The sequence below is a fragment of the Nerophis ophidion genome, linkage group LG03, assembly GCF_033978795.1.
Source record: "Nerophis ophidion isolate RoL-2023_Sa linkage group LG03, RoL_Noph_v1.0, whole genome shotgun sequence".
Classification (NCBI taxonomy): domain Eukaryota; kingdom Metazoa; phylum Chordata; class Actinopteri; order Syngnathiformes; family Syngnathidae; genus Nerophis; species Nerophis ophidion.
Window position 1 is genome coordinate 89,736,807 of NC_084613.1, and position 14,621 is coordinate 89,751,427.

General features: G+C 38.6%; 1 protein-coding gene across 1 annotated transcript in view; it reads left to right on the forward strand.

Moving 5' to 3' along the window:
* Window positions 1-14,621, forward strand: part of LOC133550219 (BRISC and BRCA1-A complex member 2-like) — a 107,107-nt gene that overhangs the window by 46,543 nt on the left and 45,943 nt on the right. The window contains exon 3 of the mRNA XM_061896371.1: window positions 13,875-13,984. Within this exon, the coding sequence (XP_061752355.1) occupies window positions 13,875-13,984 (110 nt within the window). The remainder of the gene's footprint in view (window positions 1-13,874; window positions 13,985-14,621) is intronic.

Here is a 14,621-nt window from a genome sequence, read left to right on the forward strand (position 1 = left end):
AATATTTGCTGCTTGCTCTTTATATAAGCAAGCAGAAGTTGCCCTCCAGTGTATTTGGTTAGGAGGGCTTAAGATCTGTTCATGTGGACAGAGACATTAATAGCCTTTTTAAAACTTTTATATTACTACAGACTGCCAAAGGGACCCACTGTTTCAGTTTTAATTTTGTTTTAAAGGTCAGGCTTGGTTCCCGTTACCGTTTTACAAGCTTCCTGTATGTATTCATGGCATTGCAGAGGCAGAATAGTGTCGACTGTGAGCAAGTTCTGCTTTCAAATAACATTGATGGGACATACCTGTGTTTTATTATATACGAAGGCTATCAAAAATAAGGAGTTCATTAATGTGAATAATCATCAAAAATATTTCACAAATCATGATACGCAGATTAACCACACAATTTATTTGACTATACATTCTCCTTTACCTTAATCACGGATGGTTACCTGAAAGGTATATTGTCAGTGACCCGGCCAAGGCATTCATCATTGCAAAGATGAGTGAGGAGACTCTGACTGGTGTGTTGGCTGGACAATGTCACTCTAAAAATACATCCTGACTGGTGTTCTGGTGTAATTTTTTTTTTTTTGCAAATACTTTAAATAAGCAGCATTCAAGTAAAACCCTTAAAAAAATGTCTCCTGGATAACATTCTGACAATAAAATGTATTTTTTGTCCAAATATTGGAGTCCTTTTATATTATGCAAGGAAGTAATGACCTGTGATTAATTATGATTGATCTAAATTTAAAAGTGTGATTAAGCTGATTAAAAACAATAATTTGACAGTTGACAGTCACAGCACTATCTTATACATAATCATTACATGTCTGTTGTTCTGAAAAATCTCATCTTTACATAACACACATGGTCTCACACAGTAGCTGTCGCTAAAGATATTATGCATCTAAATCATCTTGACTGCGGAATGCGAGCACGCCGTCAACACACAATTGTGGTACTACAGATGCCACTAAATCAGATATAAAAAGTAGTATTGTCAAACAATTAACACTTTTAATCAGATTAATCTAAGGGTTGCTGTGGATTTTTTGAATGAATAATGATTAAATATCAGCAATCTATTTTCTCTACCGCTTATCCTCATTCGGGTGGTGTGTTAACTGGAGCCTACAATTAGATATCGTTATTTTTTTCATTTACATTAAAAAAAATTACATCTTGCTTGGCAAAAAAGAGTCAAGAAAGCAAGAAATATATACAGTATGCACATAATGTGTTTATTAAACACTTTAACATCATGTCTATATGAGCACAAAATAGATTTGCTGTATCCACAATATTCTGGACCTGTTGTGTTAGTTATGTGCTATTTAAAGATGGACGTGCTTTAAAAGTGCTTCCTGTAGAATGTGCCTAATACTTTATTGGTCGACTTTTTCATGTTTTTTTTTTTTTTTCAACTAAAATTCCCAATTGTTAGGGCTGATGTGATGTTTAGCATCTTCCATAGTGTTTGGTACTCATGTATCAACCGCCCATTTGCGCATGCGTGACATCAAAAATACTTGCAAAATGCGTTGCCAGAAACATTTTAGGGGTTCTGAGTCAGATAAAGTGGGTTTAAAATTTTAATCGAATTAATAATAATGATGGCTTAATCTGCATTAAACGTGTTAACTTTGACAGAAACTCTATTCATCTTGTTATTTTACTTTACTAAACACGTTTTTTCCCCATGCACATTGCCTTAACTAACAACGGCACTATTTAAAATTTGAGCAGTGGTCCCCAAACTACAGCCCAGCGTTCGAGATCTGGCCCGCGGGAAGTTTCAAGTTAAAAAAAAAATATATATATATATATATATATATATATATATATATATATATATATATATATATATATACATATATATATATATATACATATATATATATATATATATATTAGGGGTGGACAAATTAATGCGTTAATTACGCGTTAACTCATCAATCTATTAACGCCGACAATTATTTTATCGCACATTTGCGTATGTTGTTTACATGCTTTTATTTTTTTAACGCATTTTCTTAACAAGATGGCATCTCCAGGATGTACTTCGGCGTCAAGGGGCTCTTGGTAAAGATGGAACATTTGGCAAAAATACCGGACAATTCTGCAAATTTCATGGCTGGCTTACAGCGTGGTCACTTCGGGATCACTTACGACCGCCAGACAATTCTGAATGTGGATAGATCGGGCCGTTTTGGACTGAATGACGCGTGCTTGCTAGACCGGCTAGCTTGCATGGGAATACTTTGCCGGCTACATCCAGCGGCCTGTGAAGCAGCGGAGTATATGTGTTGTCTGTCTATTTATGAATAATGCAGACGAGGAGTGTTGGCTGAGTTCTTAACGTTTGCTTTCAGAGCGTGCATATCACAACAAAAATATGCCGTCATGGCGACACAACCTATACCGGGCTACCGCGCATGCTCGTCACTCCTGTTGCATGCTGGGTAGGGTAGTTCTTTATTTCCCTGGCTCATAACATCACAAATAGTACCATGTATATGCGTTCAGTTTATCAAAGCACCAAGTAAACAATCGGAAAATTCCCATCATATCAATTCCTAGATATGGTCATAATTATTTTAAGTGCACTACGCAGAATAAACACAACATTATTAATATTGCTACTACAGATAATTTGATCAAAAATTCCCTAAAACAGCCCACTACCTATAATATAGGTTTTTTAAACATAAGACCCTGATAAAAAAAAATGTTTCTGCTGTTACCTCAGAAATTGCCTGTTCAGATGTTGTGATTGTGGCTCAGAGATTTGTATGTAGATTATATTTATTTTCCATAACAAACAGGATAACTTAAATACCCTGGCAGTGGCAATAAGCTTAAATGTTTGTATTTACAATTTTTGAGTTGATTTTCATAAAATATGCTATTCAACTGCTACTGTTTAACAAGGACTGATTCAAATTGTGTTTGCAAAACAAATGTTTTGGCGCTTTTGTTCATGTGGGAGAATATTCCGATAAAGGTGCACTACACACAACTTTTGAATTCATTATTGGGCTTTGCGTATACAATGCAGTTAATCGCGATTAATTGGATAAATAGTGCGATTAACTTCGATTAAAATTTTTAATCATTGCCCAGCCCTAATATATATATATGTATATATATTTTTTTTTTAATCTGTCCTTTCTAATCCATTTTCTACAGCTTGTTGCTTGTTACTCTCAGAGTCTCCTAGCCGCTCAGGCAAATCACATTGTCTAAAAATGCATTTTCCAATCGATGGCGTGACATCATATATATATATATATATATATATATATATATATATATATAAATTTATATATATATATATATTAATTTATATATATATATATTAATTTATATATATATATATATATATATATATCACCAGCCCGGCCCCACGACAAATTATTTTAACCCAATCCCTCCCCGGGTCAAAAAGTTTGGGGACCCCTAGGTTAGAGGTTACTTTTTGCCTACTAGTTTCACAGACGCAATATGACTTGTGACAGCTCTTTGCTGTCCACAGGAACGAGCTGAGTCTGAATCATTCCTTGAAAAGGCTCTCTCCCAACAGTGCCCTTGGTCTGACCGAATGAAGGCTATGTACAAGCTGGCCCATGTTTCTCCTCTAGCCCTCCCACCTTTCTGTTAGTTCTCGTCCATCTTTATTTGCAGTCCGAGTCCGAAGAACACATCTATTAAATCACCTTTAGAGACAAGAAACGGACTTGACACCTACATACTGGAGCAAAATAATCTCCTCCCAAACTACACTCCCACTGCAGCCCCACATCTTCATGCCTGTTCCTATCTGTCCCATATCATCAGCGGCAGAAGCCGCCAGCCCTTCTCTGAGACACATAGCAGCCCTTGTTTACTGAAGCAGACTATATTGATGTGAGTTGATTCCATCAGGCGACACTTTTGGATGCCACATCCCCTCCGATACTTTACTGGCTCTCTTTGACTATGTACTGTATGTTTTAGCCCCAAATGTATTTGCTGCAGATGGAGATGCTTTTTTTCGTGTTCCTGTTTCAGTCACAGATACATTGTGGGATCCATTCACCCCCCATAACAGTAATGTTCTCATTTATCTTCCTCCATTAACAAGGAGGTATGTCAACTAACAGTGGAGCTCAGTTAAATGATTTGTTGTGCTGTTTGGGTGGGCTTGGGTGCACAGGAAGTATTTAAGCAGTGTTCTTTCACCTGTGTCATAGGAGAGAGGACATGACTGGGATACTGTTGTTTCCCACTCTATTATACCCTCTGTATTTTAAACCCGATTCCTCATCCTGATTTCATGATTCCCTCGCATCTGATTGCTGTGATAACAAGTTTTATTCAAGCCACCTTAGAGGCTCTCTGGAATTAGCATCTCTGTCAAGAGCATCACTCAAGCTCAAGGACCAATTCCCACCTCATAGCGACACCCAGTAAAAGTCTGTCATCATAGAATTGCTCAAATGAATAAATAAATAACAAGCAAATCACTTGGCATACTTCTGTCAAGCTCTATATCCCGATTTAAAAAATCCAGAATCCAGACGGCAATTAGGATCTCCCCCAAAATCGAATCACTTACCTACCTCATTTCTGAATTTGCCTATAACTTTTTGAACTATGTTGCAAACTAACAAACAGACGGGGATCGGTAGGTTGTGAGTTCAAACCCCTGGCCGAGTCACACCAAAGACTATAAAAATGGGACCCATTACCTCCCTGCTTGGCACTCAGCATTAAGAGTTACATTTGGGGGTTGAATCACCAAAAATGATTCCCGGGCTCCAACCACCGCTGCTGCTCACTGCTCCCCTCACCTCCCAGGGGGTGCTCAAGGGTGATGGGTCAAATGCAGAGAATAATCTCGCCACACATAGTGTGTGTGTGTGTGACAATCATTGGTAATTTAACTTTAACTTAACAAACAAAGAAATCACAGTGAATACCTATACATTTTGTATAAAATTGTGATTGTGTTCTAAATTAAGTTGGTCATCTTCTTTTTACTAGGATTTTCAAAACACACATTATAATGCCGTTAACAGCTAGCTGGCCAAGTTAATCGCTTGCTGAAAACTGGCACGTTAATTGCTAGCCTGATATTTTGCTCCACTTATCAGTAGCTGACAACTACAGCGCTAATATAATATAATACAATAAATAATAATAATCAATGTTTTTATTCCAAACCTGCAAGGTACAGTGAGTAGTGTGACCATACATTTCTAAACATGTATTTCAAAACTGCTTTACAGTGTGTTGTTCATTTGTATACAGACACAGTTAAATAATGGAACAAGTGCAGGGGGATATAAAAAAATATATTAAAATGAAGTCCAATCAACCAAAAATTTCACAGGACCCCCGCAGTACCTCTGCGGACCCCTTGAGGTCTTGGATCCCCCGTTGAAGACCTCTGGTCTAGCGGACTGGATGGGACAGTGTTACTTGGATGCTGCTACTTCTGCTGGGTTTCGGACATCCTGCATGCTTCGTGACACCTGGATTTATATACATAATCAGTACTGTTTTTTTAAGAGGGTGCCGTATTAGTAGAGTGAAAATAACAAAGGGGGAAAAATCTGAATAATTGACCCAGCAGTTTACCGTCAGTTAAAAACTCTAAATCAGGGTTGTCAAACTCATTTTAGCTCAGGGGCCGCATAAAAAAAAGTATTTTCCCACGTGGGCCCGACAGGTAAAATAATGGCATAATAACTTAAGAATACAACTCTGACAACTTCAGATTGTTTTTTGTTTTACTTCGGCCCAAAATAGAACAAGCACATTCTTTAAATATATACGGTTTACAAATAATCCTCATGACAAAACACTTCAGGTTAGTTGAAATTTCTGAGGAAAAAAATTGTGCTGTTTCAAAAACAGCATGAAGAACACAATTAAATTAGAATTCATCTCAGTGTATCTACAAAGCAGTTGAACTTTAAAGGTGTCATGTGTAACAATGTGGGCAGAAACGGTACTGCAATCACGGTCAAAATTATCTAATACCCTCCCACTCTCCATGACTGAGGTTGCCAGAAACGCAGCCGAGTCCTACTCCAAGGGACTTCAAATAGCAAACGACCAGTCCTACGCCGTAGGTTTCTCTTGTTTATACTTCTTGCAAGATAGTTTACTAAGTAATTATGCATTATTTTACTGATGTCGATTGGCCAAATGTATTTGTAAAGATACGTAGAAAAATTTTCGTCGGGACAGATTGTTGGCCTTACCCTGCTAAAATGTCTAGTTTGACCGCACGGACCACCATTGAAATGATTATATATATATAATGCATTATATATCACATAGGCCTTCTTTGATAGCAAGCCAAAGCCAACAGTAAAATTAGTGCCACATTTCGTTCAGCATAACTCCATGTTGCATCCAACCTGACGTAGTGCATTCTCTTCCATGTACGCACATCACCATCTTTCAGTGCAAAGTGCGATTCTATGAGCCAACCCATGTTACGCATAAACCATGTTACGCATAAGTCATATAGCCTACTACTACCATGCCAATAAGTAGAAAATCGTTACATGTAATGCATTATATTGTGCCAAGCAAATAAGAGTAGCCGTGCGTAACCCGAAGGTCCCTGGTTCAATTCCCACCTAGTACCAACCTCGTCACGTCCGTTGTGTCCTGAGCAAAACACTTCACCCTTGCTCCTGATGGGTGCTGGTTAACGCCTTGCATGGCAGCTCCCTCCATCAGTGTGTGCATGTGTGTGAATGGGTAAATGTGGAAGTAGTGTCAAAGCGCTTTAAGTACCTTGAAGGTAGAAAAGCGCTATACAAGTACAACCCATTTATATCATTTATCATTATCATTATATGTGTTTGATGCACATACAGTACCAGAGACTGCAATTAGCTGTGCTAATGTTGGAACCCATTTCCTCAGTACATCAGCATATTGAGAAGGAAATAGGCACTGACACTACCCATATCCACATAGGTTTTATTTGTCGAAAATATATTTTGCCCTGTCAGTTGGACCGCACATCGACATACAGGCGAACGGGCATATATTTCCCCCGTTAGCCTATATGCCGATGTGTCATTTACCTGACTAGCATGCTAAGCATTACAGTTGTGTGATGGTGCTTTGCTCCTTAGCATTTGTTGCACGAACATACGAACACCGTTTCCATATGAGTTGGGAAATTGTGTTAGATGTAAATATAAACGTAATACAATGATTTGCAAATCATTTTAAACCCATATTCAGTTGAATGCACTACAAAGACAACATATTTGATGTTCAAACTCATGAAACTGATTTTTTTTTTTGCAAATAATAATTAACTTAGAATTTCATGGCTGCAACACGTGCCAAAGTAGTTGGAAAAGGGCATGTTCACCACTGTGTTACATCACCTTTTCTTTTAACAACACTCAATAAGTGTTTGGGAACTGAGGAAACTAATTGTTGAAGCTTTGAAAGTGGAATTATTTCTTATTCTTGTTTTATATAGAGCTTTAGTCGTTCAACAGTCCAGGGTCTGCAAAACCACGCTGTTGTAACACGTGGCTTGGCATTGTCTTGCTGAAATAAACAGGGGCGTCCATGATAACATTGCTTGGATGACAACATACAGTATGTTGCTCCAAAACCTGTATGAACCTTTCAGCATTAATGGTGCCTCCACAGATGTGTAAGTTACCCATGCCTTGGGCACTAATGCATCTACATAACAATCCGGATGGTTCTTTTCCTCTTTGTTCCGGAGGACACCACGTCCACAGTTTCCAAATATAATTTGAAATGTGGATTCTTCAGAACACTTTTCCACTTTGTATCAGTCCATTTTAAATTAGCTCTGGCCCAGCGAAGCCAGCAGCGTTCCTTGGTGTTGTTGATATATGGGTTTTGCTTTGCATAGCAGAGTTTTAACTTGCACTTACAGATGTAGCAACCAGTTGTAGTTACTGACAGTGGTTTTATGAAGTGTTCCTGAGCCCATCTGGTGATATCCTTTACACACTGATGTCGGTTTTTGATGCAGTACCACCTGGAGGGATCAAAGGTCCATAATATCATCGCTTACGTGCAGTGATTTCTCCAGATTCTCTGAACCTTTTGATGATTTTATGGACCGTAGATGGTAAAATCCATAAATTCCTTGCAATAGCTCGTTGAGAAATGTTGTTCTAAAACTGTTCGACAATTTGCTTACAAATTGGTGATCCTCGCCCCATCCTTTCTTGTGAATTACTCAGCATTTCATGGAAGATGCTTTTATACCCAATCATGGCACCCACCTGTTCCCAATCAGCCTGCACACCTTTGGGATGTTCCAAATAAGTGTTTGATGAACATTTCTCAACTTTATCAGTATTTCTTGCCACCTTTCCCAACTTCTTTGTCACATGTTGCTGGCATCAAATTCTAAAGTTATTGATTATTTGCACAAAAAAATGTTTATCAGTTTCAACATCAAATATGTTGTCTTTGTAGCATATTCAACTGAATATGGGTTGAAAATGATTTGCAAATCATAGTATTCCATTTATATTTACATCTAACACAATTTCCCAACTCATATGGAAACAGGGTTTGTACAAGCTTTGTTAGACAAGGTCATAGACTGTATTGGACAATATGTACATAATGTCCATTTCCATTTATTACAAGTAATAAGAAAACGTAAATGTCTTACTTACGTACCTATCAAGTAGGAAATTAGAAAGTTTGGCATCAGATGAAAAAATATTTTCCGCCTTCAATCTTCTCCATCTTTCAAAGGCATCCCTGATACAAATCCTTGTTTTCTTCCTGGCTTTGTCATGAATAAGTTGAGAATCGTAACGACATCTTTTAGATTTACTGAGGTCTGACATGTTTAGTAACTTTACCAGTGGCAGTAGCTCGACGAAATTGCCGGTGCATGACTGGCAAACTGGATGTGACACACTCACGGAGTCTCTAATTCAGGGGTAGAGAACCTATGGTTCTAGAGCCAGATGTGGCTCTTTTGATGACTGCCTCTGGCTCTCAGATAAATCTTAGCTGACATTGCTTAACATCAATCAATCAATCAATCAATGTTTACTTATATAGCCCTAAATCACTAGTGTCTCAAAGGGCTGCACAAACCACCACGACATCCTCGGTAGGCCCACATAAGGGCAAGGACATCGGTGACAATAATGATCCAGTGGGACATGATAAGTAATGAATAATTCCGCTGGTAATCGCAGTTTTGAAAATTACGTTCAAAATACAAAACATTCTCATACATTTTAATCCATCCATCTGTTTTCTACGGCATCTGTTCATGAAGTCGCATTAATAGTAAGAAGTATTTTATTTATCATCGGTGAGCTTCTGAATAAAAATGTTATTAAAAAGAATAAAATAAATATTATGTGAAGATCTGTCACTTAATTTCTGTTTGTGCTACTTTGTTTTGTATCTACTTCTCATCAGTGCTCTAATTTTGTTTCCATTTCCTGCTTGTCCCGCTGAGCGCTGTGTTTTTTTCCCCTCACCTGCTGTTGATTGGCAGCCGGTCCACACCTGCCGCCAATCAGCATGTTTCTATTTATGCTTGTCTTGCGCGTTCTTCAGGGCTCAAAGATTGACTATTGTTTAGAACTGTATATGCAAGACTGCTTCATTCTCCTCTGTTGGTGATATTAAAAGCATATTACCTGCTCATCACTTTCCTGGTTCCTGCATTTTGGGGTTGCTACTACTGCTGCCATGCGAGTTTGTGACAAATTATACTCTATAAATGTTGGTCTTACTTAAAAATGCAGACATTCAGTTGTATTCAGTGTTAAACAATATTATATAGCTCTCACGGAAATACATTTTAAAATATTTGGCTTAAATGGCTCTCCCAGTCAAAAAGGTTCCCGACCCCACTGCTCTAATTGGTCAAACGGTGGAGTGTAGGCCATCCAAATGGAAACAATAACAAGATTTTGGGGCTGTAAATCTAATTTTGAAATGAGCATATCCCAGCTGAACTACCGTTATCTGTCATAGAGGTATTCGAAAAGAACATGATTTATTAATGCTTTTTGACATATCAGGGCCATTTAATGATGACTTTACATGGAATTATTACATATGGCACCTTGAAGTCACAGCCCATCCTGGATTAAACAAAATGCTAAATAAAGTGTAAATTAAAAAATCTTCTATGTATCCACTACCTCATTTGTCTTTGCCACTGTTCAATTTCTTTAAATTTGCACAGAAGACAATCATTTTCACAGGATTATATCAATGTGCAGTGTCGAGTGGGGTTACCAATTGTTTTTTTTACCCCTGTTTGTTTTACTTTGGGTTGAAGGGGAGGAGTTGCACCCCCCCTTTACAGTGTACCTCTTACTTGGTATACTTGCTTACCCTAGTATAATTTATTTGCTTGCCTAACGGAATTGCCATTGTGACATCCTGTGTATACATTTAGAACAGCAGTGTCTTTCATTTAAAAATGCAGCTCAATTTTACACTTGGCAAACTCATCTTGCGTGCCGGATAGAGCCTGTTTACAGGCTTGATCCGGCCCGCGGGCCGCATGTTTAACATCCCTGTTCTAAATGTAGGTTTTGATTATTTTTAATCGCCCAGCTCTAATGTAACATAACGTAGGAGAAATAATTCAGATCATTCCCCTAAATCTAATCATTTGTTCTTTATCCCAACTCTGACATTTCCTGAGGGTTTCATCAAAATCTGTCCATGCTAACTAACTGACAAACAAACCCCAGTGAAAACGTAACCTAAAAAAATGAACAGCCTCAAATAATTTCTGAAAATGTGCTAAATCATTAATCAGCGTTCTTGGTCCCCACAGCTTTCTGTTTTTAATATTCTTACAAAGATTGATCGATAAAGAGCATTAGATTACATTAATTGGAATCCATTCTACTCCACCAATTGCAAAATAAAATTCCCCAAAAGAAATGTCTTTATTTGCCTGCTCAAGCTGGTGATTAGTTTAGTTTTGGGATCAGCGAACCAAACTATTTCCAATTAGCTCATGGGCTTGATCATGTTGGAGGCTCCTTTGTTTCAAACTGGTTGCACAGCGCCTCCGTCCATCATGTATGGTGGTTAGATTTCCTCTACACCAGGGCGAACAACGATTTTAACAAATGGATGAGTTCAAACCATCTGTAAGACATTTGATTAACGCTGCAGAGACTTTGTCGAGGGAGGAAGGGGGAGAGCACTCATAATATTTCATGTGAAATTGCACTAATGACAGTCCCTTAGAAGTGGCCACGCTCTAGGAAATATATCACACAATGAGAAACTCAAACCTCTGAAAGGCAGATGAGGGTTTTAGCACGCAGCTCCGGGTGGCTTCTGTATCCATCTCACACATGATTTGAGTGGTGCTCTCAGTCATTAGCTCACCCTCATGTTGCAGATGTTGAAACTAATGTGGCATGAAACAAAACAGATGTTTCTTCTCTTTTCCTCTCTACCGCCAATAATGCTTTTGGACTAGCACACCCTTATTGTACATAGACAATATAGGCCCTTTTCCACCAAAAGTTCAGAAACCTTAGGTTCCTGTAACAATTACTTGATGCATAGAGCAGTAGTCCACCCCGGATCTTGACATGGAACAGCTAGTGCAACCTCCGTAGAAACTGATCTGTGGCCACATTCACACTCCTTTGTAAATGCATTAAAAAAAATAGTCTGTGCGCTTATCGTAGCTTTGCGTATCAAAATTGGGTTTGTGGAAAAAAAACTATAAAAATTAAACGGTATAATTTTAAAGGCTACGGCTGAGTAAAAACACTGAAAGATAGTTCCACTGGTGCGCGTTCTTAAGGATGAAGATGCCCCACAAAAGTTCTTGCAAGCCAAACGTTCCTTGTGTTCTTCTTTCTCTTTGCTATCAAGTTTGTTTTAATAGAAATTATAGAAGAAATAACAAATAAACAAGTTGTCTAGCATTCTGAAATGGCGGTCCCGTGTTCGAAAAATACGTTTTAAAAACGCCTCCAACCGTGTTCAACCAATCAGCGTTCGACACCACAGCCTGCCCCCGATAAGGTTGCATGACTTTTCCAAAATTCCCACCTTGCTGGCAGGAATTAAAAAAAATACTGAAGAACTAAATCTACCTGGGTAGGTTTTGTTGGGTAAATGGGAAAGTTCCTTTTAAAAGTTATCGCGATAGAAAAGGGCCTTATCTGTCACTGATGCTGGAGGAGAGGGTGTTGCTTACAAGATCCGTGGTAGTACATCCTAAATACATCCTTTTATAGGGGCCATTCAAGTTTTTCCACACCACGCCTATCCAACTCTGCCTGCAGGTTTTTTGATTTGTGCTGTGGTCCTTCCCCACTTTGTTGGAAACAAGGGATTGTCCAAAATGTCTTGGTAAGGTGAAATATTAAAGCTAAATTAAGGATTTTTTTTCCAACTTGTGTGTTTTAGTTCAACATCATCCTCAAGGGGGACCGTTAATGATTTTAATCTACATTTAAAACAAGTCCTACCCCTCTGACAAAGCTTGACTTGATGTCTAAATAAGTACGTTAATCTTGCTGTGATTACAGATTGCAAAACTCTGTGAACAGAGGCATCTCAAACTGTGAGCAAGCTCACGCCAAAATGCATGATGCTTTGGCATTTTTTAACATGAGTATCCAACGCTGTAACAACATGTATAAGTCAGGAAAGACAAAATGAATCAAAGGTGCCCTTCAAATGTTTGCTCACTTGAGAAGACTGCAGCATGTTACCTTTTTGGCAGTTCTCTTAACAATCAAGTCATAGAAATCTAAAGTCTCATTAATAGAAATGTGCCAAAATAAAACAGATCATAGTATATCCTTCCCCCAAATAAAGTTAAATCTTGTACAGCTATCGCATTCATTTTCTTCCACATCACTAAGTATAATCACGTGGTGGTCAGTGGCGTTACACATGCCGTAATGTTGTTTGAACATGTGGGTTTGATCGTGATCACAATGGTTTTATTTAGGTCTGTTTAGCTGGAGTGACAATGTTGCTGTAATGAATGAAATGTGATCTGTTCTGCGTAGTTGACCATAATTGGTATTTGTACAATTAAGCACGCTGATAATCTGATGAATTATTGGATGGACTAATCAATTTAAATTTGAAAGTGGAGCAAAATAGTTAAGGGACAAAATGAAGGGATGCACTTTGTTTGAAACACGTACAAATAAGAGGTTTCAATTTCTAAGCACACAAATAACAGGTTTTGTGATGCTTGATTTCATCACATCTCAATTTGAGTCTCCAGTTGTCACTGTCTCCATTTAAAATAAGAAATACAGAATAAGAAGTGGCATACACAACTTTTAGGGCCCATTTTGTGCATCCATCCATCTATCTATTTCCTACCGCTTGTCCCGTTCGGGGACACGGGGGGTGCTGGAGCCTATCTCAGCTGCAATTGGGCGGAAGGCGGTGTACGCCCTAGACAAGTCGCCACCTCATCACAGGGCCAACACATGTAGACAGACAACATTCACACTCACTTTCACACACTACGGCCATTTAGTGTTGTCAATCAAGCTATCCCCAGGTGTATGTTTTTGGAGGGGGGAGGAAGCCGGAGTACCCATAGGGAACACACACAGTCATGGGGATAATATGCAAACTCCACAAAGAACACCGGGATTGAACACAGGACTACTCAGGACCTTTGTATTGTGAGGCACATGCTCTAACCTCTATTCCACCATGCTGCCATTTTGTGCATATGCAACCTTTAAAAAGAATCATACTTTTGAGTGTGGAATGCCAGCGTTAGGCCCGAACACGCATCTGCAATGGGTAGAGGAATGTGTTACTGAAATTCTAAAAATAAAAATTACCTTTGTCATTTTTCCTCCTAGGACACAGCTTTGGACCCTGGAGAGGATGTGGCCCTTCTATCAGTGAGTTTTGAGGATGCAGAAGCTACACAGGTCTTCCCAAAACTTTACCTTTCCCCAAGTATCGAACAGTGAGTACATCATCTCATAGATGACGTGATTTGCTTTGACAATAGGAATATCCTTTCTTTTTTTTCTTTGAAGAAAAAAGCGTGTATCTGTATTATTACATGTTTTTTTTATATTGATGTTTTACAGTGTATGTTTGTGGTTGTGTTAGTGGCACCAATGTTCGAGTTTTGTTCAGTGTTAGTGTGAGACGGAGCCAGGTATGGGCCCCCTCAGGGCCTTGTGGTCTGGGCTTCCGTGCTCAGAATAATCCCAGCCTGATGTTTATTTACAAGCACACGCCCCGTCACACCAGGTTAACAGACCTCTGCCCCTCCTTGTTCACCAAACACCACCACCGCATTTTCTCTCCTTCTTTTCTCTGTGCCTTCTCTGTGGTGTTCCGCTGCTTCTGTATCTGATCACCCTAATATACAGCTTAATTTTTGCAGTTCAGTGGACAAACACATGCCCCATGATATTATTATAATCCGATTAACTCCACATACAGTGACACTAACACTCTGTTGTTTTAAATCATACAAAATATGATATCATACATAACGGTGTTATGACCCACGACCACCAGATTTTTAATTAACCATGAAGTCGCAAGGCCTCCAAGATATGTATACATTTATTTATAAATAAGTTAACATA